Genomic DNA, 26585 nt, shown 5'->3' on the forward strand with positions numbered 1-26585 from the left:
AAATTGTCCATAGGTATGAATGTGAGTGTGAATGGTTGTTTGTCTATATGTGTCCTGTGATTGGTTGGCCATCAGTCCACCTGAATACAGCTGGGATAGGCTCCAGCATCCCTTGCAACCCTCATGAGGATAAGCGGTTAGAAAATAAATAAATGAATATAACATATACAGGGTTTCAGCAAGGAGACCCGCGTTCGATTCCCCTCTTGTGCATGTCTGTGTGGAGTTTGCATGTTCTCCCCCTGCGTGGGTTTCCTCCCACTTTCCAAAAACATGCTAGGTTAATTAGCGACTCCAAATTGTCCATAGGTATGAATGTGAGTGTGAATGGTTGTTTGAATAAATGCATTTTATTGCAATTTATTGCAAACAAACAAAGAGAAATAGGCTAAATAGGACTCAATAATGACTAGCTGCATTGTTATTGTCAGTCACTTCAAAAACAGGTTTGGGCATGCTTGATGCCGGTGTCCCCAGGAGGTTTCATAGAAGCCCTTTTTGGGGATTATTGTGCCTGTTGTGAGATCATCCAAACCTGCAATAAAATCCTCTTGGTCAGATTTGATGCTGTTTGTCTCACAGAATGTTATATTAACATTACTGACACCTAGTGACCAGTTTGTATATAACATATCAAAACGTCTTCCAGATGCCTGATGTTTGTGTTTTACTTTATTTAGACATTTTTATGCTTAAAAATATTTAATATTTTATAAAAAATATATTTAAAATATATTAAAAATATTTAAAAATATTTAAATATTTAAAAAAATTATGCCTGATGTTTGCGTTTTACTTTATTTAGACATTTTTATACTTAAAAATATTTAATACTTTATAAAAAATATATTTCAAATATATTTAAAATATGTTTAAAATATATTTAAAATGTATTTAAAATATTTTTAAAATATATTTAAAATGTATTTAAAATATTTTTAAAAATGATGCCTGATGTTTGCATTTTACTTTATTTAGACATTTTTATGCTTAAAAATATTTAATACTTCATAAAAGATATATTTAAAATATATTTAAAATATTTTAAAATATTTTAAAAATATTTAATTTTTAATTAAAAAATGTCTTTAAAATATGCATTTTTTACTAACAGTAGGCTGTATTCAACCACAGATAGATAGATAGATAGATAGACTTCCTTTATTGTCATTGCACAAAAACACAGTAGTGAAATTGCCAACGAAATGTCGTTGCCTGGCTCCCATATAACAGACACAAAAGAAGATAAGTAATAATAAAATAATAACAATAACAATAATGTGGAGAATAAATAGACACCAAATATGAACAACATAATATAAAGTGCAGCGTGAACAGTAAATTGCCCAAATAATTTAAATAATTAAAATAAATAATAATAATGTAAGTAAGTAAGTAAGTAATAGCTTGATTCATTATATATTGGTTCTATTTTTATTATTTTTTTAATGTATCAAGGTTTCTCCCTCCGAACCTCCACCGTCTGTAAAGATGTTTCGAGAAGTCCCCGCCTCCCTCATATACTCGTCAATGTCACACATTCCGGATGGCCTCTAAATCTCTCCTTCCAGACGAGACAAGCGGCTGATAGATGGGGGAAGAGATTAGACGCCCTTTCCCCGCTTCCCCTCATTTCCCTGCGAATTGCTGCAAATTAGGGATGAAAAGATTAGCGCCTTGCCCACTTCAGAGCGCCACATGCAGTGGCGTCTTCCCAAAATCCAGAGAACCATCCTAAAATGAAATTCTGGCTAAGTAGATGTGGTATGCGGGTCTGTTGTCAAAGGAATATAGTAGGATTTCATTTTTTTTAAGCTTTTCATGTTCTTTGTTAGTGAATTCTGAGAAAATAATACACAGGTATATATTCTAAAATCAATATAAATGAGATGTTTGGTGATTTTTATTCCTTGTGGTATATGTATATATGTATATGAATGCATTTATCCCAATTAGCAGGCTATATTTTGCATTAGTGTGTGTGTGTGTGTGTGATGATTGTAATGACATTGGTGGGCCTCATCCAAAAAGGGGTTTAATATTAGCCTGCCAGAAGAGCTCAACAGTCCCTGATGGATTATTTAGTGGCACAAAGCTTTCCTTTCTTTCGCTGTTACTGGATTGTTTGTTAATTGCGGAGTCGGGCCTAAACGATGATTTTGAGATAACTCTGTGGCAAAAGTGGGTATAGCAGATTCAGTTTCTGCCTCGAAAATCTTTTTATTCATTCATTTTCTACCACTTTTTCTACCAGGGTCGCAGGGGGTGCTGGAGCCTATCCCAGCTGTCTTTAGGCGAGAGGCAGGATACACCCTGGACTGGTGGCCAGCCAATCACAGGGCACATATAGACAAACAACCATTCACACTCACATTCATACCTATGGACAATTTGGAGTCTCTAATTAACCTAGCATGTTTTTGGAATGTGGGAGGAAACCGGAGTACCCGGAGAAAACCCACGCATGCACGGGGAGAACATGCAAACTCCACACAGAGATGGCCGAAGGTGGGATTGAACTTGGGTCTCCTAGCTGTGAGGGCTGCGCCCTCGACCGCCGTGCCACCTTAATTGTGCCAAATCTTAACTCTTAATAATTCTTAAATCTTAAAAAATCTTTATTTTTATTTTATTTATTTATTTTTTTACCCTTCCGGGCTGCACGGTGGTGGAGTGGTTAGCACACAGGCCTCACAGCTAGGAACACACAGCAATCCTAGTTAATAGCTTTCAGACAGTATAATTTGTCCATAGGTATGAATGTGAGTGTGAATGGTTGTTTGTCTATATGTGCCCTGTGATTGGCTGGCCACCAGTCCGGGGTGTACCCCGCCTCTCGCCTGAATATAGCTGGGATAGGCTCCAGCATACCTGCGACCCTCATGAGGATAAGCGGTAGAAAATAAATGAATGAATATAACATATTCAGGGCTGCAGCAAGGAGACCCGGGTTCGATTCCCCTCTTGTGTATGTCTATGTGGAGTTTGCATGTTCTCCCCCTGCGTGGGTCTCCCCCTGCGTGGGTCTCCCCCTGCGTGGGTCTCCCCCCCCCCCCCCCATTCCAAAAACATGCTAGGTTAATTAGCGACTCCAAATTGTCCATAGGTATGAATGTGAGTGTGAATGGTTGTTTGTCTATATGTGCCCTGTGATTGGCTGGCCACCAGTCCAGGGTGTACCCCGCCTCTCACTCGAAGACAGCTGGGATAGGCTCCAGCGACCCTTGTGAGGATAAGCGGTAGAAAATGATTGAATGAATACAACATATTCAGGGCTGCAGCAAGGAGACCCAGGTTCGATTCCCTTCTTGTGTATGTCTATGTGAAGTTTCCATGTTCTCCCCCTCTGTGCCCCCCCCCCCATTTAAAAAACATGCTAGGTTAATTAGCGACTCCAAATTGTCCATAGGTTTGAATGTGAGTGTGAATGGTTGTTTGTCTGTATGTGTCCTGTGATTGGCTGGCTACCCCGCCTCCCGCCTGAAGACAGCTGGGATAGGCTCCAGCGACCCTCGTGGTAGAAAACGAATGACTTTCAACAGTATTTAAAATCACGGGGCCATAACCAAAACCCTCGTCCAACCCCATCCTCTTCCTTATCCCTCGGCAGGTGTGGTGTCTCTCTCCCAGGCGTTGTGCTCAAGTGATGATTACTCCAACTCTCTGCTACACTTGGACTTGAGTAAAAACCCCGGGGTTCTCTCAGGAGAGGATGCCACAGTGAGTATCATGCATCGATACATTTTTACCTTCCAAGCATTTGTATGCCGACCTGAACGTTGTTTTGTTTTGTTTTGTTTTTGCAGAATCTCTACCTGTTCCTTGCCCAGCCTAACTGTCTGGTCCATTTGGACTTGTCTGGAACGGACTGCACAGTGGACTCGGTTCGTACCCTCACCAGGCACACGTTGTTTGAACTCATTTTCAGAATACAAATCAGCATCGCACAAAAAAACAAAACAAAACACATTCATTAGAGAAGTTATACGCATCATGTCTTCTTCAGAGATGGCATCACCTCACAGGGACGCTATTGTCTGAGTTGCGTCTAAATTTAGCATGTGGGTCATCGAGATAAAATGATGTCTTGTTGCGTTAGCGTATCCTTTTTCGAGATTCGTAATATGGAGGTTGTGAAGATAAAATCATTTTAAGTGCACAGTAGAAGCGTCGTCCTCCACCGAACCAAACTTACGCCTCGTTGCCCACCACGAATCCAGTCGGTTCAGTGGTGGATTCTGGGAGACCAATAAGGATCTCCCCTCTTCAGCCATAACCACTACTCTTCTGTGGCCGCCTTAAATATTGTCCTAATGGCCTGGCGTAGAGATTGTGTGCTGATGCGTGCCCAAGTCCCTCATCAGTCTTCCAGTCGTCGCAACAAACCCCTGACATCGAACTTCTATTGGGCACACGTGTCACTGTACGCATCCGCCAACCCCCCACTTCACTCAATCTGCACTTTGTAGCTAACACTTAAGATAAATGACATCAATATAATTTATTCTTGCAAAAGTAATTTTACATCTATTATGGAGTTGTACCCAGCATGCCTTGCGGGCACATTCTAGATAACACTTCAGGTGAGCTACCACAGAACTACTTGTAGTGCAATTGCAGGTAAGCTGAATGATACTGTGATATTACACGATACTGTGAACATCCAGCAGCAACACAACATTTTGGTCCAAATAGGACATGAAGATAAATGACATCAATATAATTTATTCTTGCAAAGTTAATTTTACATCTATTATGGAGTTGTACCCAGCATGCTTTGTGGGCGCTTTGTAGATAACACTTAAGATAAATTACATCAATATAATTTATTTTTGCAAAGGTCATTTTACATCTATTATGGTGTTGTACCCAGCATGCTTTGCGGGCGCTTTGTAGATAACACTTAAGATAAATTACATCAATATAATTTATTCTTGCAAAGGACATTTTACATCTATTATGGAGTTGTACCCAGCATGCCTTGCGGGCACTTTTAGATAACACTTAAGATAAATGACATCAATATAATTTATTCTTGCAAAGGTCATTTTAATATCTATTATGGAGTTGTACCCAGCATGCCTTGCGGGCACTTTTAGATAACACTTAAGATAAATGACCTCAATATAATTCATTCTTGCAAAGTTAATTTTACATCTATTATGGAGTTGTACCCAGCATGCTTTGCGGGCGCTTTGTAGATAACACTTAAGATAAATGACCTCAATATAATTTATTCTTGCAAAGGTCATTTTACATCTATTGTGGAGTTGTACCCAGCATGCCTCGCGGGCACTTTGTAGATAACACTTAAGATAAATGACGTCAATATAATTTATTCTTGCAAAGGTCATTTTACATCTATCATGGAGTTGTACCCAGCATGCCTTGCGGGCACTTTGTAGATAACACTTAAAGGTGAGCTACCACAGAACTACGAACAGTGCAATTGCAGGTAGGCTGAATGATACTGTGATATCACACGATATAGTGAACATCCAGCAGCAACACAACATTTTGGTCCAAATAGAACATGAAGATAAATGACATCAATATAATTTATTCTTGCAAAGGTCATTTTACATCTCTTATGGAGTTGTACCAAGCATGCCTTGCGGGCACTTTCAGATAACACTTAAGATAAATGACATCAATATAATTTATTCTTGCAAAGGTCATTTTACATCTATTATGGAGTTGTACCCAGCATGCTTTGCAGGCGCTTTGTAGATAACACTTAAGATAAATTACATCAATATAATTTATTTTTGCAAAGGTCATTTTACATCTATTAGAGTTGGAGTTGTACCCAGCATGCCTTGCGGGCACTTTCTAGATAACACTTAAGGTGAGCTACCACAGAACTACGTACAGTGCAATTGCAGGTAAGCTGAATGATACTGTGATATCGTGAACATCCAGCAGCAACACAACATTTTGGTCCAAATAGAACATGAAGATAAATGACATCAATATAATTCATTCTTGCAAAGGTCATTTTACTATATATTATGGAGTTGTACCCAGCATGCCTTGCGGGCGCTTTGTAGATAACACTTAAGGTATGTGTTTGTGGTTACTTCTTTACTTTCGTCCAATGGTAGTTCATTGTTGCTGCATGTTTATGTACTTACCTGTTACATTATGGTTTGTATTGTAAAGTCTGATGCCATCTACTCTACTCTATCACACAGACATTCTTATTATAATACTTTATGTTTGTGAGCAAGGACGACCAGATAATGCTTTCTGTGGCGGTGCAAATGTCATAGTAAATGAGTGTATGGGAAACCTCCTGGTTCTACAGTATGTATGCAATAGTTTGGAGCAAATCGGGCGGTGCGTTGAATAATGATCATGCCCTCTACGTGGGAGAGCATATTCACTAATAACTGATGATGTGTCTTCGGTGCATGTGGTCCCCATAAGGGGAAGATATGAATATAATGTATGTGCTGTTCGTTTCAGGACGCAATAATAATAATAAGGCAGTAGAGGGCAACCTGCACTTTTTGACATTGTTTTTACCGATTTGGTGGGTGTGCGGGCCGCAATATGCGTTGGAATCGGTCATATCATGTAGCTTGTATATTCTCTTACTGCAGGGCAAAGTATTAGCGTCAGTGGCCTACAAAAACTTGAGTGTCAATGGCGCGGTTTAAAGTGGGCCAACAGGTAGGGGGTTCAACTATGTCTCGCTATCTGTTCCATACCAGCAGTGCACACAACAGAAATTGGAAATATTTTCAGAAAACAAAAATAAGGTTCCAAAAACATGCTAGGTTAATTAGCGACTCAAAATTGTCCATAGGTATGAATGTGAGTGTGAATGGTTGTTTGTCTATATGTGCCCTGTGATTGGCTGGCCACCAGTCCAGGGTGTACCCCGCCTCTTACCTGAATACAGCTGGGATAGGCTCCAGCATCCCCTTCGACCCTCATGAGGATAAGCGGTAGAAAATGAATAAATGAATATAACCTATTCAGGGCTTCAGCAAGGAGACCCGGGTTCGATTCCCCTTTTGTGCATGTCTTTGTGGAGTGCATGTTCTCCCCCTGTGTGGGTTTCCTCCCACATTCCAAAAACATGCTAGGTTAATTAGCGACTCCAAATTGTCCATAGGTATGAATGTGAGTGTGAATGGTTGTTTGTCTATATGTGCCCTGTGATTGGCTGGCGACATAGAAAATGGATGGGTGGAAAAATAGTAACGATTTAGTACAAGGGTGAGCAAACTACGGCCCGGGGGCCACATCCGGCCCGCCAAGTGTTTGAATACGGCCCGCCCGTTCTTTCCAAAGAATTGAATTTAAACTTAACATACAACCTGGCAGGGCTGCACGGCGGTTGAGTGGTTAGCGTGCAGACCTCACAGCTAGGAGGCTAGGGTTCAATTCCACCCTCGGCCATCCCTGTGCATGCCTGGGTTTTCCGGTTTCCTCCCACATTCCAAAAACATGCTAGGTTAATTAGCGACTCCAAATTGTCCATAGGTATGAATGTGAGTGTGAATGGTTGTTTGTCTATATGTGCCCTGTGATTGGCTGGCGACCAGTCCAGGGTGTACTCCGCCTCTCGCCCGAAGACAGCTGGGATAGGCTCCAGCACCCCCACCCCCCCCCCCCCCCCCCCCCCCCCCAGGGACAACCCACACATACTTTTACAGATACAATACTTCCAGGTGGACTGTTATGTGTAAAATATATAGTCTGCCCCCCATAATTTTTTTTCAAGCAATCCGGCCCGCGAGTCAAAACATTTTCCCACCACTGATTTAGTAGCTTCTGTTTCATTTAATCGAGCCATCATTTTTTTCCAGCATGGGTCACATTGTTATTTTTAATAATTCACATTTAAGCCCCCCGCCCAAAGTCAATCCTTGCAGAAAATATTCCACATGATTTAAACGACATCAACTGCAGTTACCTAACAGGACAGAGGGGGGGTGGGGGGGCTGAGGGGAAATGCAGTTACAGTTTAGCCTTTGATATATTCGGACAAGCAAAAAAGTGTCCGCGCAGCACAAAACCGTTCGTTTCTGCAATTTGCTGAATCGGTCATCCAAATAGCTCCACGTCAAGGTGCACTTGTTTTTAATGGGAATAAGAGATGAGTCATACACCTTTTGCACCCAGTTTATGAGTCTTTCAACTAAAATAATTACATCGACGCATCCCCACCCGTCCGAGTGTTTAGTGCGCCTTGAAAGCTTTTATAAGCGCGGCACTCGACTACTGGAGGGAGACAAATTCTTACGTCTTATGGTGTTTTTTCATATTGTGGGGGGGAGTGGTCAAATTATATTTAATATTTCACTCAGATTTTCTTTTCAAACAACCATTCACACTCACATTCATACCTATGGACAATTTGGAGTCGCTAATTAACCTAGCATGTTTTTGGAATGTGGGAGGAAACCGGAGTACCCGGAGAAAACCCACGCATGCACGGGGAGAACATGCAAACTCCACACAGAGATGGCCGAGGGTGGAATTGAACCCTGCGTTCAAAATTGTCCTTTTTAATTAATATCACACAAACATAGTTTCAGTTAGTACATGTTGTTGTTTATGCTTCCTTAACAGGAAGTTTCTTGTTAGTTGGGACCGCCGCCTCATTAGCTATTTGACTTCAGAGGTCGCTTGGACCTCACTAGACCTTGGCTATTGGGCTGACCGTTCCCTCCAATGCTGCCATTGCAATTGCTTGTATCCGCTACAAATAAAATCAATAGCTAGACTGACTTTTTGACTCGGTTATTTCACAGTTGAAAGAATTAACGACCATGAGTTGTCCCCGGCCTGCTAAAAGGGCTGGACACCCCCAACCCCCACCCCCCACTCCGAAACCAGACCTCAGATAAGAGGCAGAAGATAAGTGGATGGTTGGATGGATTTAAATTTTATTCCTGCAAATGGCCCTCGGGGGGGGGGGGGGGGGGGGGGGCACTTTGGACACCTCTATTCTGCAGGAATAATCCAACAATACAATTTTCTTCTTTCTTTACTATTCCCCTCACAGGGTTTTTCTAATTGTCATTTATCCTTCATCCAAATTGTCTTTGAGACACCGTTGTTTTAATGACGCTCTGCTGGATTGAATTATGAATATGATCTACGGTACTTGATTAGTTAATTTGTGGGATGGATGGCACTGAATGTGGGGAAGTTGACTGATTTTCATGGGTGGGACAAAGCTCCAAAACTTGACTTTGATTGTATATATGGCAGAAACGCTGGTTTTTTAGAAGCAATGACGTCACCTGTCCGTTTCCACCCGTGACCAGATGTGAGTTTTGACATTTTCAGTGTATAAGCCCCATCCAGTAAACTTAGAGGAAAAACTTATTTGTTCTTATATAAACAAATATATTTTCTTTTGTGAAGGAGTTGGTGAGGACCAGTCAGCTTATTTTTATTTTTTTATTTTTATTTTTTATTAATTTTTATTTTTATTTATTAAAAAAACTCACAAAAAGCTCGTCGCCCCCCTTGGAAATTGCAGGAGGTCATTATTCAAAATAACAGTCTGACTCACAGTTTCATCTTGCAAACATTAATTAAGCTCATCGCACAGCAACTAACACTCAATAGTTATACATCAGAAATATACAAACATGTATCAATATGAGTTTAACGTGGCAAACAGTGTTCCCATAATGCATTTTGTTTAAGAAAACCATTTAATTGGAAAAGTATAGGAAGCATTTAAAATGATGCTGCAATGCTGCTTCTGTCCATCAGAGGGAGCCAGTGAACACAAAGCCTGAAGCCAGAGGGAAGCTGATATCATTGCAGCGCCCTAGTGACTGTGTTGCTCAGACACAATGCCATATGGGAAAACTTTAAAATGTTTTTGTTTTTTTAAACTCATATTGAGAAATGTTTTTTCTTTAATATAGTATTAAGTTGCCGTGTGATGAAATTAGTGCTTTTAGAAATGTGTTCTTTAAAAAAAATGACATAAGTCAGACTGTTATGTTGTTATACTGGCATATATATTGACCGGTACAGTCAATACAAACTATATCAGGGTATATCAGGGAAGCTGATATCATTGCAGCGCCCTAGTGAATGTGTTGCTCAGACACAATGCCATATGGGAAAACTTGAAAATTTTGTTTTTGTTATTTTAAATTCATATTTAGAAATGTTTGTATATTTATATAGTATTAAGTTACTGTGTGATGAATTTAGTGCTGTTAGAAACGTGTTCTTTAAAAAAAATGACATAAGTCAGACTGTTATGTTGTTATACTGGTATATATATTGACCGGTACAGTCAATACAAACTATTAGTAGTAGTTTTTAAGTAAAGAAAGATGTTATGAGTTTTATGTTTTAGCCATAAATGAGGTGTGCTGCCGCGTAAGAAGCTTTAAACAAGTATTCCCATAATGCATTTTGTTTGAGAAAACCATTTTATTGGAAGAGTATAGGAAGCATAGAAAATGACACTGCACTGCTGCTTCTGTCCACCAGAGGAGGCCAGGGGACTCGGAGCCCGAAGCCAGAGGGAAGCTGATATCATTGCAGCGCCCTAGTGAATGTGTTGCTCAGACACAATGCCATATGGGAAAACTTAAAAATGTTATTTTTGTTATTTTAAACTCATATTTAGAAATGTTTGTATATTTATATAGTATTAAGTTGCTGTGTGATGAATTTAGTGCTGTTAAAACATGTTCTTTAAAAGTATAGGCGCAATTTTTTTTCAATCAAAACAAAAACTCCCTTTTGGATAGGCCTTAACTTTAGTTTGACAAATGTGAGTCTGCACTGCTGTCCTTATTTATACTTAGACTTTGCAGCTGCTTTGTGTGCTAGCCTTGGCTAAGTCAGTCACGTTCGCCCTTCCTCTTGATCACTCCTCATTATCTCAGGAGTCACTTGAAAAAAAAAAACCTGTAAAAAAAAAAAAAACACATTTCCTTTCTCATTCAGTGAGGTCCGAGTGTGACGGGGAATATTTGATATAATCTAGAGACACTGACTTATTTTTGAAATTGTCATAAATTGTCACTTTTTAAAGTGAGGCACAGTCGAGAGAAGATAAAATGGACATGTGCCAATCACAGGGCACATATAGACAAACAACCATTCACACTCACATTCATACCTATGGACAATCTGGAGTCGCTAATTAACCTAGCATGTTTTTGGAATGTGGGAGGAAACCGGAGTACCCGGAGAAAACCCACGCATGCACGGGGAGAACATGCAAACTCCACACAGAGATGGCCGAGGGTGAAATTGAACTCGGGTCTCCTAGCTGTGAGGCCTGCGTGCTAACCACTAGACCACCATGCAACTGACTATATTATTATTTCATATTATTTAATGTACCCGTAGAAAACCCACGCATGCACGGGGAGAACGTGCAAAATCCACACAGAGATGGCCGAGAGTGGAATTGAACTCGGGTCTCCTAGCTGTGAGCCCTGTGCCGCCCTAATTCTGCTGTATGCGTATTTGAAATTAGCATAGCAGGCTTTTAAATTTGCTTTTACTTTAGTTGGACACAAGTTTTAAGTCCTGCTACATCAGAATGTTGAATTGCAGAAAATTGAATTGCATCATGTTTAATGAGTTAATCACTGTTTTGCCTAAAATACAGTCATAGTAGTTGTGCTTTAAAAAAAAAAATCACAGGATATTTCTATTTTCCAACCAAAAATAGTAACAGGTAATGCAAGAATGATTAAACCCATCAAACGCAGGCCAAATCTTCCAGACGGTGAACAAGATAAGCAGTACAAAGTGAATGAAGGAATGCATATTGCATTTTTCAAAAGAGGAGGCAATTTTAATCATTGAAGAGCATAGTGACTCATTTACTGGATTTCATTTAAGTTATTGCATTTTTCCAATGAGAGATGGCAATGTTTAGATTATATTACCACTTTAGATGAAGTCATTCTTCTTAATAAATCAAATTGAAATAATTCTATCCACTGTCTGTATATTTGTATATATCAGTCTGGGAAGGATATTGAGGTGAAAGGGACTGTGTATCCTTAAGTGATATTGCACACATACCCTTACATCAGGGGTCTCAAACCTGCGGGCCAAATGTTGCAAGGGGTTCAATTCCATAGCCACTTCTGAATGGCGAGCGTATAACCACTGGATAGATTTATTAAACCGTGGGGGCATCGGAGAAGGTTAAGTAATAATTTCACCGTCTCAGCATACAACTATATTGCCTTCAAGCACCACCAAGCGAAGTAGGAAATCTCAGCGTTTTATGTAAAAACATATTAATTCATTCATTTTCTACCACTTTTCCTCACAAGGGTCGCAGGGGGGTGCTGGAGCCTATCCCAGCTGTCTTCGAGGCGGGGTACACCCCTAACTGGTGGCCAGCCAATCACAGGGCACATATAGACAAACAACCATTCACATTCACATTCATACCTATGGACAATTTGGAGTCGCTAATTAACCTAGCATGTTTGTGGAATGTAGGAGGAAACCCACGCATGGCCGAGGGTGGAATTGAACCCTGGTCTCCTCGCGGTCTGCGCGCTAACCACTTGACCGCCATGCAGCCCTAAAACATAATCAATGAAGCATAAAGACATGAACTGCACGGTGCATGGCATGTTTTCTGCTGCCTATTTTTGTAGAATCCAAATTGTACAATTTTACACACGTACAGTATAAGTACATACAGTACATGTATATAAGTCGTACCCACCACATTTACTTATTAACTTATTTATTTATTTAGACGGGAAAAAAATGTACATGTATAGACTACCATAAGCTGCAGACGTCCATGTTGTTACATAGAAAGACACTACAAACCTTGCAATCCTACCCACACTCGGTGTACCCAGAGTCACTCGTTAGCTCCGGTGAAACATGAGATGCTGTTTTTACATCCGAGTCTAAGCATAAACTATAACAATTTTACACGTGACCAAAATTATTTAAAAATTGATCAGAGCACAATTGCGGCATAAAACTTGAAAACAAAAATCTGCAAATTTGCGCGGTCGCAAATGTTGATCCACTGGAATATGAATTGCCATATGAAATAAATTTTTTTGGACCTATGGGCTGGGGCAGTAGCATACGTACACAGATATGATGCGTTCAAGGACTATTGAACAAAGTGAACAAACTAATGAAACAAAACAATATCAACTAGGATTTTGGATTATTTATTTAATAATTTAAAATAAATTTAAAATAATTTTATTATTTAAAATAATTTAAATAATAATTTAAAATAATTTTATTATTTAAAATAATTTAAATTAAACAATTTAACAATATCAACTAGGATTTTGAATTATTTATTTAATAATTTAAAATAAATTTAAACTAATTGTATTATTTAAAATAATTTAATAATTTAAAATAATTGTATTATTTAAAATAATTTAAATAATAATTTAAAATTATTTTATAATTTAAAATAATTTAAATAAAATAATTTAACAATATCAACTAGGATTTTGAATTATTTATTTAATAATTTAAAATAAATTTAAAATAACTATTTAAAATAATTTAAATAATAATTTAAAATAATTTTATTATTTAAAATAATTTAAATAATTTAAGATAATTTTAAAAATTAATTATAATTTTATTTATTACTATAATTTTGTATTATTTTTTTAACAAAGTAATAGCCCCCATTTACAAAATGTATCTGTATTTACCTAATATTTTTAAGTGTATTTTTTTAATAATTGTGCCTAAAAATGTCTGCCTGAAATATTTAATGGAAAAAAAAAAAACGAACACAAGCTACAAACTTTTCTCTGATGCTTTCCCTCTCCTCTCCTAGTTGTTTGGAGCGTTGCTTCGAGGTTGCTGTGCCGACCTTTCCTATCTGAACCTATCCAAGAACTGCTTCTCGCACAGGTGGGTGGTGTTCAACTCTCATTTTTGCTGTTTTCTTCTCACTCGGGCAAAAAGTTGTGTTTGGATGGCATTGCAGCATGAGTCGGATGTACAAACATCGCTTTGTTGCCAAGCGGTCGTCTTTGTATGCAATATGAGTTTAACATGGCAAAAAAAACCTAAAGTGTTCCGATAATGCATTTAGTTTGAGAACCATTTCATTAGAGTATAGGAAGCATGGAAAATGACTGCTTCTGTCCACCAGAGGGAGCCATGGGACTCAGAGCCCAAAGCCAGAGGAAGCTGATGTCAATGCAGCACCCCAATGAATGTGTTTCCCAGACACAATGCCTTGTGGGAAAACTTGTTTTTGTTATTTTAAGCTCATATTGAGAAATGTTTGCATATTTAAATAGTATTAAGTTGCTGTGTGGTGAATTTATTGCTCTTGTGTTGACCAGACCTTGACCAGACCTCCTCATCCTTTTGTTTCCTGATTCTGTTTTTAAGCTGCTTGTTCCGACTCTCTAATGCGGTACATAAACGCAGCGTTACAACAATGCCTCTACCTTGTTAATGATGTTTCATTTTATGGCCAAGGTCTGTTTGGTTGTAGCTTTAAATAAGCATTCCTTCTGGTTTTTATATGGCAGCACAGATGCCTGTTTTTACTATTACAGCATGCTTGGCTGTTTTCTTATGGAAGACTAAGAAAGGAAAAGCAATATGAGTTCAAAAGTGGAAATTACGAGATTCAACTACACATGTGCTGGGTGCAATGTGACCAAGGCAGTTTATGATTTTCCGATCTCATAATTATTATTATGTTTTTAATCTCATAAATTAAGCGATTTAGATCATAATTATGACTTTCCCCACTTCATAATTATTTCTTATTTCATAATTACATCTTATTTCGTCATTTGGACATTTTTTCTCACAATTATTACTTTTACAATTACAAGTTTTTAATCTCATGGTTTAGATTTGTTTTTAATATCATGATGATAACTTTCATATCTCATAATTGTGACTATCGCATGAGTTTTTAATCTCATAGTTTAGACTTTTTATCTCATAATTAAAAATAATGTCATAATGAGGTTTTGTCATAATTTAGACTTTTTAAGTCATAATTATAACTCATAATTTTGACTTTGTATCTTAGAATTATAACTTATCGCATAATTATTTATATTTATCTCATAATTTCGACTTTTTATCTGTGATCTGTGATCGTTTATTTTTTTTAACTAATTCTTTTGACTTTTTAGTTCCTAATTATGACTTTATAAGTCTAATGACAATAATGTCATAATTTAGACTTTTTAGGTCATAATTATAACTCATAATTTTGACTCTTAAAATTATAACTTTCTTATCTCATATTTATATTTATCTCATAATTTCGACTTTTTATCTGTGATAGTTTTTTTTTTTAACTAATTCTTTTGACTTTTTAGTTCCTAATTATGACTTTATAAGTCTAATAACAATAATAATAATAATTTTAAGAATAATATATGATATAATAATATACATACAATACATACAAACAATAATAACATTATTATAACTTTCTTATATCATTATTATGACTTTCTTACTTATTTGTAATTTTGCCAGTTTATCTGGTAATTATGATTTTTAAAATCATATATATTTTTTTAATCTCACAATGAGGAGTTTTAATCTTAATAATTTTGACTTTTTTGTTATAATTATAACTCATAACTCAATTTCCCCTTGTGGGACTAATAAAGGCATATCTTATCTTATTATGCCTTTTTACCTTCTAATTATAACTTTCCTATCACATAATTTTGCCTTTTTTTTTTTGATAATTCAATCTTTTTTTTTGTTTTGTGGTGGAAATGGATGTTCTGTTGCTTTTTCTGCCCCGTTCTGCCACTCTACCATCCTTTTTTAGGTCGCAGTGTGGAGTTCAGTGCTGAAACTTTTGCTGCACGCCGTAATTTAATTCCCGGTATATTCAGATATTGAATTCATCGGAATGTTCGCAACTATGTGTTTTTAATAATGAATATAAAACACAATATAAAGACCCGTGTCTGTGCGAAATGCCTTCACTCAAATTAAAAAAGTATTGAACACATTTTCTTTGGCTTGTGTAGAAAGCCAGCGCTTGTTTTAATATCCAATAAATAACTTCATCTCAGCCAGCCTTTCAGCAGTAATGATGCAGAGTGGCGGAGCACGGGCCAAGGTAGAACCTATTAAATGTTGCTGCCGGTCTTTGGATGAAGGTGCAAAATGGGAAATTCATTTTCAGTCTTTCGGTGTTTTAATGTCTGCCTGATCAAGAGAAGGTGAAACCGCAGTGGGGAAAAAAAAAGGCATTTGAACTCCGCTACATGACTGGAGTTGAACCGGATGTTTGTACGTGTCACTTTATTTAAAAAAACTTTTGTACGGTTTTACTTTGTGTCATTGGGCGCCGTTCTACTCATTTTTTTAACCTTCCTCTTGTGTTAGATTTCTAGTATCATCTCTTACGTCAGGGATCTCAAACATGTGGCCCGCGGGCCGAATGTGGCCCGCAGGACACTACTTTGAGGCCCCCGCCTTGATATGAAAGTTTAATGTTAGTTTGATATGGATGCTGTATGGTATCATGTACCCAGAAAAAATTATTACGTTTGATTAATGTTCATGTTAAAGGTTAAATAATGTCAATAGTTATCCTCCCTATCCGTGTGGAAGTGGGAAGTTTTTTTTTTTTTTGCAGAACCCTCCAGAGTATCTGTGGCCTGGCTTCTGCCGAGGGCAAAGCCAAGCAGTCTGGCGACACTTAGTTAAAGGTAGTGGAAAAGGCTACTTATTCCCATTAAAGCAGGGGTCTCAAACACGCGGCCCGCGGGCCAAATGTGGTCCGCAGGACACTACTTTGAGGCCCCCGCCTTGATATGAAAGTTTAATGTTAGTTTGATATGGATGCTGTATGGTATCATGTACCCAGAAAAAAATTATTATGTTTGATTAATGTTCATGTTAAAGGTTAAATAACTGTTAATAGTTATCCTCCCTATCCGTGTGGAAGTGGTAAGTTTTTTTGCAGAACCCTCCAGAGTATCTGTGGCCTGGCTTCTGCCGAGGGCAAAGCCAAGCAGTGTGGCGACACTTAGTTAAAGGTAGTGGAAAAGGCTACTTATTCCCATTAAAGCCGTGGTCTCAAACACGCGGCCCGTGGGCCAAATGTGGCCCGCAGGACACTACTTTGAGGCCCCCGCCTTGATATGAAAGTTTAATGTTAGTTTGATATGGATGCTGTATGGTATCATGTACCCAGAAAAAATTATTACGTTTGATTAACGTTCATGTTAAAGGTTAAATAACTGTCAATAGTTATCCTCCCTATCCGTGTGGAAGTGGTAAGTTTTTGTTTTTTTTCAGAACCCTCCAGAGTATCTGTGGCCTGGCTTCTGCCGAGGGCAAAGCCAAGCAGTCTGGCGACACTTAGTTAAAGGTAGTGGAAAAGGCTACTTATTCCCATTAAAGCAGGGGTCTCAAACACGCGGCCCGCGGGCCAAATGTGGTCCGCAGGACACTACTTTGAGGCCCCCGCCTTGATATGAAAGTTTAATGTTAGTTTGATATGGATGCTGTATGGTATCATGTACCCAGAAAAAATTATTACGTTTGATTAACGTTCATGTTAAAGGTTAAATAACTGTTAATAGTTATCCTCCCTATCCGTGTGGAAGTGGTAAGTTTTTTTTTTTGCAGAACCCTCCATAGTATCTGTGGCCTGGCTTCTGCCGAGGGCAAAGCCAAGCAGTCTGGCGACACTTAATTAAAAGGTAGTGGAAAAGGCTACTTATTCCCATTAAAGCAGTGGTCTCAAACACGCGGCCCGTGGGCCAAATGTGGCCCGCAGGACACTACTTTGAGGCCCCCGCCTTGATATGAAAGTTTAATGTTAGTGCGGCCCCGCGCAAGTTTGATATGGATGCTGTATGGTATCATGTACCCAGAAAAAATTATTACGTTTGATTAATGTTCATGTTAAAGGTTAAATAACTGTTAAGTTATCCTCCCTATGAACCAAAACAAGGCCATGAATGCTGAATCACGACTGCGAGGGGATCCACTGTATATTATTTCTTACCTAATCGCTAACATAATCTCTCGCCAGCCAACAACCCCCCCCTTCCGCACACACACACACACACACACATATTACATAATTTACTTTTCTGTCATGCGCTCCAGGCTCACTGGTATTACATGTTGGCTCCATGCCGCCGGCCAGACTGTCGTGATGCTCAGTTGACAACATGGAGCCACAAAGCTGATAAGAAACGCTTGACTGTAGCTCATGAATATGTAACGAGCACCTTTTTACGACCCTTTGTCAGCCATCATACACACTGACTGCATCTGTGCCACTTAGAAGAAACAATGGCTCGTCACACGCAAACATGTTGCTGACGCGGCTCCCCGGAGGGCGTGTTGTACGAAAGAGTGATGCGGTTATTCGCTTATGCAATATCTGCAGAGGCTTGATAGACGCAGCGCTAATTAATACAAATGGGTCAAAGATGAGCCGTCGTCTCGCGACGCAAGCTTGTGTCAGCAGCTTTAACGTAGCACCCTGACCTTCCCTCGCTAAGCTGTTTATCACCTTCACTCGCTACGTTTTACCCCACAATTCTATTTCTTTTTATTTGTCAGCTTTTTAATTACATATTTTGTATATCACAGCAGCCCTGCAAATTTGCAATATTTTATTTTGTATGAAAGTAAAACATCACATTCACCAGAAATCGACCCCCGCTTTTAGCATTGTTTTAGCTCTGAATGATTGTTTGGATATTGTATTTGAGTGCATCTTTTACTCTGTTTCTACTCAACTCTTTGAGTACTCTGAAAAGCACTATACAAATAAAATGTATTATTATTATTATTTATTATTAAGTCGCTACAAATGTATAAATATGTGATAATAATAATAATATACATTTAATTTTAATTTATTATTATATAATAATAATAATACATTTAGGTTTAATTTATTATTATTTTTTAAATTATTATTATTATTATTATTATTATTATTATTATTATTATTATTATTATGATACAATGTATAATTTAATTGTGTTCTTTGACTATATAAATGGAAGCTACCAAAAGAAAGATTAGACATCTTTCCTCAGACAAAAAAATGTGTTTTGCCTTTTTCCATTCTGTAGTAATCAGCAATACAACATAGGTAACTTTCAGGAAAATATCAGCTCCCAACAAAAAAGGAAAAAAACAGCTTTTTGTGAAAAAAACATACAAACATCACAAAAAGTGTTCTCTTACATCAAAATAACAAATTATTCACAAATTTATGTTTTTTATGTTTGTAATTTTATGTTTGTTTTTATGTGTCCATATGGTTACATGGGATATTTACACAGAAAGACACTATAAACCTTGCAATGCTACTTACACTCGTGTTCCCAGTATTGCTCGTTATCTTTTTTTTTTGTATCCAAGTCCAAGCAGACAGTGTGTCCTTTGACGGTAGACTAATTTAAAGTCTAAGCCAAACAGGTGGCTGCATAATTGGTATGAGATGCCTTTAAAATGTTGGCAGTAATTAATGTCAAACTCCTACAATATGCTGACCTAAACGTCCCTGCCAGCATCTGCTGAGCCTCAGTCTTCTGTATTTTTGCTCTAACTCAGTCCCCCCCCCCCCCCCCCAACCCCCACCTCATACTCAATCTGTTCGTCCCCATCAAATATCTACCTGTAACTATCAGCACGCCACACCCTGTTGTCTCTTTCTTTTCGTATCGTCCTGACGTCGCCATGTTTGATGACTGGTTAATGCTCTGTCACGCTACCACTTCCTTCCTAAAATATCCCATTTTGTTGAATGTTCCCGTTCCAGGAAAGCCAGAGATTCACTGCCAACTTTCCGCCAGTTCTTCAGCTCTGCATTTAGCCTGACTCATGTCAGCCTGGCGTCCACGAAGGTTCCGCCTGATTGGCTGAGGTAAGACCTGTACAAAATTGCATTGTCGAGTTGTTTCAAGTGCTGATGTTGTGGTTTTTGTAGGTTGAAAATTAATAATTGAATAATGTCATTTTACAAAAAGTGTAGAATTAACAAAAGGGCTTACTCTGTTCATGCCATTGTTCTATGGAACAAACAAAGTCGACAAAATTTATTCATTTTCTATCGGTTTCCTCACAAGTGTCACAGTGGGGATGCTGGAGCCTATCTCAGGCATTTCACAGTACACCCTGGACTGGTGGCCAGCCAATCACAGGGCACATATAGACAAACAACCATTCACACTCACATTCATACCTATGGACAATTTGGAGTCGCTAATTAACCTAGCATGTTTTTGGAATGTGGGAGGAAACCGGACTACCCGGAGAAAACATGCAAACTCCACACAGAGATGATCAAGGGTTTGAATTCAACTCGGGTGCTAACCACTCGACCACCGTGCAGCCCATTGCAAAATCAAAGTAATACAATTAAGTTATATACAGTATTTACAGCTGTGTGCATGTTTATTGCACGGTTTATTGCACAGTTTCTGTACAGGATTTTTTGGAGAAGTTTATATTATACAGTCTGAAAGCAACAGGAAGGAAATACCTGCGATATCTCTCCTTCACACACTTCGTGGACAATTTGGAGTCGCTAATTAACCTAGCATGTTTTTTGGAATGTGGGAGGAAACCGAAGTACCCGGAGACTCCACACAGAGATGGCCGAGGGTGGAATTGAACTCGGGGTCTCCTAGCTGTGAAGCCTGCGTGCAGCCCGTCGACAAAATTATGACATTAATTTTCATTTGTAGTGTGATTTCTATTTAAAATCATCCGGAGCCGCTGCGCGACGGACGAGTGGTTAGCGCGCAGACCTCACAGCTAGGAGACCAGGGTTCAATTCCACCCTCGGCCATCTCTGTGTGGAGTTTGCATGTTCTCCCCTTGCATGCGTGGGTTTTCTCCGGGTACTCCGGTTTCCTCCCACATTCCAAAAACATGCTAGGTTAATTAGCGACTCCAAATTGTCCATAGGTATGAATGTGAGTGTGAATGGTTGTTTGTCTATATGAAAATCCAATGTCCAAAAGCTCTAATCGGGTGGAAGATTAGCAAAGAGTAGCAATATAACAACAAAAGAGATGCAGAGCTTCTGCCATCTTGCATAAGTACAGTGGTGCCTTGGTTAGCGTCATTAATTCACTCCAGAAAGGCCGACTCTAACCAAAACAGATGTTAACCAAATCAATTTTTCACCATAAGTAATAATGCTAATGTTTTTCCTTGAAAAATATTCCTTAACATGAAATGACATTAGGTTTTACCTCAAGGTCACAGATGGAAGCAACCATAACCATAACCATAACCATGCTACGGTTGAACGTCTGTTGTCCCACAGCCTAAAAATGGAAACAAACACAGCATCAGGAGCTGAGTAAACAAAGCAAACTGCCAAAAAATGGAGGTTTTTGCCTACCCGGTGATGGATTGCAGCCAAAATGGGAAGAGCAGACTCCCCACTTAGCATCTCATCGTGACGCACAACCTTCACGATAGCCTTGATGTTTCTGTGTTTGTGTGCATGAGCATCAGCTGGAATTCCATTGATACACACTGCCTACAAAAAAAAATTATGAAAGCAAGGAAATAAGATCATTTAATCGTACATTTACGGCAATGAGTGATATGCTTCAGCTGAACGGTGAACAAAACGGCATTGCAATGGAATTGGAGTTAAAACATGACCTTGATGATGAAAAGAATCCACCTTCAAAATAAAGTTTAAGTTTGAGAATCTCCATGTATTCTTAAAAAAAATGACTGACATAACCGCACATATTTGTTTTACTTTTTTTTACTGGGTGGAATACATTAAAATAATAACTATAAAAGCAATCTTAGCTTGCTAAATGTACTGCAAAAAAGGTCAGTAAGGATAATTCATAATGCCGCCTACAGAGAACATACTAACTCCTTATTTCTAAAATCACAAATACTTCAGCTTGCTGATATAGTTCCTCTTCAAACAGCTAAAATAATGCATAAGGCTAAAAATAACCAATTAGCTAAAAATGTCATCCAATACTTCTCTACAAGAGAGGAGAAATATGATCTCAGGGAAGAACTACATTTAAATAAAACACTTATATGCTAGGACTACGTTAAAAAGCCATAGCATTTCAGTATGTGGAATCAAACTATGGAATGGATTGAGTAAGGAAGTCAAACAATGCACAACGATGAGCCAATTCAAGAAACAATACAAGCAGTTGATGTTTGCTAAATACAAGGATGAAGAGTCTTGAACCAGTCATGATGTGCTATATATATCACTATATTGACACTATGGTACCCATTATGTCATTGGATGCTCATATCACCTTGTACTTCGATACGTGACAAAAAAATTAAATCAAATTAAATAAAATTAAATAAGTTTAAATAAAATTAAATAAAATTATATTAGGAAAGCAGGAAGTGAACAAATGTAACAGTTACTGATTGTAAAAGTACCAGATGGAGGGGTAGGATTTAATAAGCTTTGCTTCTTCCTACTCCTTTTGGACATGTGGAACTGTGAACTGATTATGTGATGCATTCAATTGCAATCTGATGCATGTTCAATTGAAATAAATACCATTACCATAAAACAGACCGTTTTGGTGAGAAGCACGACTCCTATATAAGCGGAATAGGTGCAGATTGTGGAAGATCCAGGAGGTTTTCTGTATGGGTTATTGTGTGTCGCCGCTCTATAGGAGTCTATAACTGTATATAAAAGGGTGAAAAATGAGCATAATAGATCTTCTTTAAATCTGATTATACTTGTTTATATTGTAACTTTTAGGCTTTGTGTGAGTGGATGGTGCAATTCTATTGTTGGATGAGCCATTGCTTAGATGGAAGAAAAAACGGAACTTCTCGTTCTCATTCCCGATGTTTTCTTTCAGGGCTCTCTTCTTAGGCCTGTCCAACAACCCTCACATAAATTAATAAAATTGAATTTAAAATTGAATTTAAAATTGAATTTAAAATTGAATTTAATTTAAAATTTAATTTAAAATTTAATTTAAAATTTAATTTAAAATTTAATTTAATTTAAAATTTAATTTAATTTTATTTAAAATTTAATTTTATTTAAAATTTAATTTTATTTAATTTAACTAGGAAAGCAGGAAGTGAACAAATGTAACAGTTACTGATTGTAAAAGTACCAGATGGAGGGGTAGGATTTAATCAGCTTTGCTTCTTTCTACTCCTTTTGGACATGTGGAACTGTGAACTGATTATGTGATGCATTCAATTGCAATCTGATGCATGTTCAAATGAAATAAAACCATTACCATAAAACAGACCGTTTTGGTGAGAAGTACGACTCCTATATAAGCGGAATAGGTGCAGATTCTGGAAGATCCAGGAGGTTTTCTGTACGGGTTATTGTGTGTCGCCGCTCTATAGAAGTCCACAACTCTATATAAAAGGGTGAAAAATGAGCATAATAGGTACTCTTTAAATCTGATAATACTTGTTTATATTTTAACTTTTAGGCTTTGTGTGAGTGGATGGTGCAATTCTATGGTTGGATGAGCCATTGCTTAGATGGAAGAAAAACGGAATTTCTCGTTCTCATTGCCGATGTTTTCTTTCAGGGCTCTCTTCTTAGGCCTGTCCAACAACCCTCACATCGCAGATTTGCAACTGGACATCAGCGGCTGCGAGGTACCCCGTCATGTTCATTCATCTTCTTGTCGATTGATGCTCGAGGACGTTCCCTCACGTCCCAACTCTTTTCTTGCTCTGACAGTTGAGGTCTGCAGGTGCCGGTGTTATCCAGGAACTTTTTCCAAGAGTTTCTTGTGTCGGGACTTTAGATATCTCCGATAATGGTAAGACACTCCCGTAAGACGCACTCCTACCTGAGGGCATCTGGTCATTCTTGTACATTTTTTAAGACATGAGCATGTTTGTTTGTGCTATAAGAAGTTTACAGACTGGAACAAAGTTTTCAAACTTTACGAGACACTGCTGGAAATCGTGTTTTAAAATACAACTGAATACCGGAACTAAATGGTAACTCAGACGATACCCGAAGTTGGGTCAAGACGGGATTTTGACTTTTGTTACATTTGTTCACTTCCTGCTTTCTGAATTTAATTTAATTTAATTTAATTTAATTTAATTTAATTTAATTTAATTTAATTTAATTTAATTTAATTTAATTTAATTTAATTTAATTTAATTTAATTTAATTTAATTGCGGCACGGCGGTCTAGTGGTTAGCACGCAGACCACACAGCTAGGAGACCAGGGTTCAATTCCATCCTCGGCCATCTCTGTGTGGAGTTTGCATGTTCTCCCCGTGCATGCGTGGATTTTTTTCCGGGTACTCCGGTTTCCTCCCACATTCCAAAAACATGCTAGGTTAATTAGCGAGTCCAAATTGTCCATAGGTATGAATGTGAGTGTGAATGGTTGTTTGTCTATATGTGCCCTATGATTGGCTGGCGACCAGTCTGGGGGTGTACCCCGCCTCTCGCCCAAAAGACAGCTGGGATAGGCTCCAGCACCCCCCGCAACCCTTGTGAGGAAAAAGCGGTAGAAAATGAATGAATAATTTCATTTCATTTCATTTCATTTCATTTCATTTCATTTAATTGGGTACCATACTAAGTGTCAATATAGTGATATATATAGCACATCATGACTGGTTCAAGACTCTTCATCCTTGTATTTAGCAAACATCAACTGCTTGTATTGTTTCTTGAATTGGCTCATCGTTGTGCATTGTTTGAGGGTCTTACTCAATCCATTCCATAGTTTGATTCCATATACTGAAATGCTATGGCTTTTTTAACGTACTTTACTTTTAGAAAGGTACAATGAAAAAAATATACATAACACAAAGTTTCACTCCATTAACGCCATTGTTCTATGGAACAAACGCTGGTCTCAACAATGTAGAAGAGAAGTACAAGCAATGTGAATCATATTGAAGTAAAGCTAAAGAATCATGTGAAGGACCCTTAAGACCTCCATGAGGCGACCTCTAAGTTCAATACTTTTCGTCTAGTTTGAGTGCGTTGGGATTTTTAGGCGCTTACTAACAAAATCAAAGTCATTAGAATGAAAGATTTAAACTCTCCTTCAGGGGGTGTTGATGACTTTGTTGCTAAATTATCTTTTCCAAACGCATCCTCTTAGATCCGTGACATTTGAGCGGGTGGTAATGGGTTTCGCTGAAAGCATTCTGGAATTTTTGTGATTTTTTTCTTTTTTTTTTTTTTTACTCCTTTAAAGAAGTTTTTTCAAAAACCGTGTTTGCAGGCTTAGATTCCGACTTGCTCGCCGTCATCCCCGCGTTCTCGAGACACCCCTCCCTCAAACACCTGATGCTGGGGAAGAACTTCAACATCAAGGGCAGGTACGGACCTTGCCGGAGACCAGCAGTGCCAGATGGTGGTGATGATAGCGGTGATGAATGTCCCCCCTAACCACCTCGCCCCACCCACCCACTTGTTTTTTTTTTACCTCTTTAGGGCGCTGGATGAAATACTGCAGAAACTGGTTCATTTGGTGCAAGAGGAAGAGTGTGTGAGTTGAATTATGTAACGTTGCACACAAATGTCAAATCCACGCCCACACACACACACCCACCCGTGCATGATTTTTTAGCTTCAACACACTCAGATGAACTTGCCACAGTTGTCCACATATGGTATGTCCATGTCCACAGCGTCCAACCAAGCGTGACCCCCCCCCCCCCCCCCCCCCCGCCAATGTTGTCTGTGGGCCCAGTGGATGATTCATATGGGCGAGTTTGGTTTGCACAATTATACTCTTTCATTTTCAACTTCCAACAACGGGGCGCACCTGCGCATCACTGTTTATACAGGCAGCTGCTGGTGGCACATTATGAAAAGGGGTGCCCAAAGTGCGGTTCCTGGCTGTATTAGTATTAGCGTCAGTCTTTGCTCTGTTGTTTTTTTCCCACTCCGTTTTTGTAAATATTTGTTTTAAGTTTTATGTAAAATAACACATTTTATTTTTGCACTTTATTCCCATAATATTTGGATTTTATTTCCATCACATTTTGACTTTATTGCCATAATATTATGACTTTAAACTTATAATATTTTGACTTTATTCCGATAATATTATGCCTTTATTGCCATAATATTGGGATTTTATTTCCATATTTTGACTTTATTCCCATAATATTTTGATTTTATTTCCATAACATTTTGACTTTATTGCCATGATATTATGACTTTAAACTTATAATATTTTGACTTTATTCCAATAATATTATGCATTTATTGCCATAATATTGGGATTTTATTTCCATAATATTTTGACTTTATTCACATAATATTCTGACTTTATTCCCATAATATACAGATTTTATTTCGATAATAATTTTATTTCGATATTTTGACTTAATTCCCATAATATTATGACTTTATTGCCATAATATTGTGATTTTATTCCCATATTTTGATTTTATTTTGATATTTTGACTTTAATCACATAATATTCTGACTTTATTCCCATAATATTCTGACTTTATTCCCATAATATTCTGATTTTATTTTTATATTTTTACTTAATTCCCATAATATTCTGACTTTATTCCCATAATATTCTGATTTTATTTCTATATTTTGACTTTATTCCCATAATATTCTGATTTTATTCCCATA

General features: G+C 37.9%; 1 protein-coding gene across 6 annotated transcripts in view; it reads left to right on the top strand.

Annotated features, from left to right (window-relative positions):
- carmil3 (capping protein regulator and myosin 1 linker 3) overlaps window positions 1–26585 on the top strand; it is a 90275-nt gene that overhangs the window by 38232 nt on the left and 25458 nt on the right. For all 6 annotated transcript variants that reach the window (XM_058065949.1, XM_058065950.1, XM_058065948.1 and 3 more), the window contains 8 exons: window positions 3611–3720; window positions 3807–3884; window positions 13805–13881; window positions 19769–19873; window positions 23535–23604; window positions 23690–23771; window positions 25210–25306; window positions 25422–25476. In XM_058065949.1, coding sequence (XP_057921932.1) covers window positions 3611–3720; window positions 3807–3884; window positions 13805–13881; window positions 19769–19873; window positions 23535–23604; window positions 23690–23771; window positions 25210–25306; window positions 25422–25476 — 674 coding nt within the window. The remainder of the gene's footprint in view (window positions 1–3610; window positions 3721–3806; window positions 3885–13804; window positions 13882–19768; window positions 19874–23534; window positions 23605–23689; window positions 23772–25209; window positions 25307–25421; window positions 25477–26585) is intronic.

This window comes from Doryrhamphus excisus, chromosome 3, assembly GCF_030265055.1.
Source record: "Doryrhamphus excisus isolate RoL2022-K1 chromosome 3, RoL_Dexc_1.0, whole genome shotgun sequence".
NCBI classification, from domain to species: Eukaryota; Metazoa; Chordata; class Actinopteri; order Syngnathiformes; family Syngnathidae; genus Doryrhamphus; species Doryrhamphus excisus.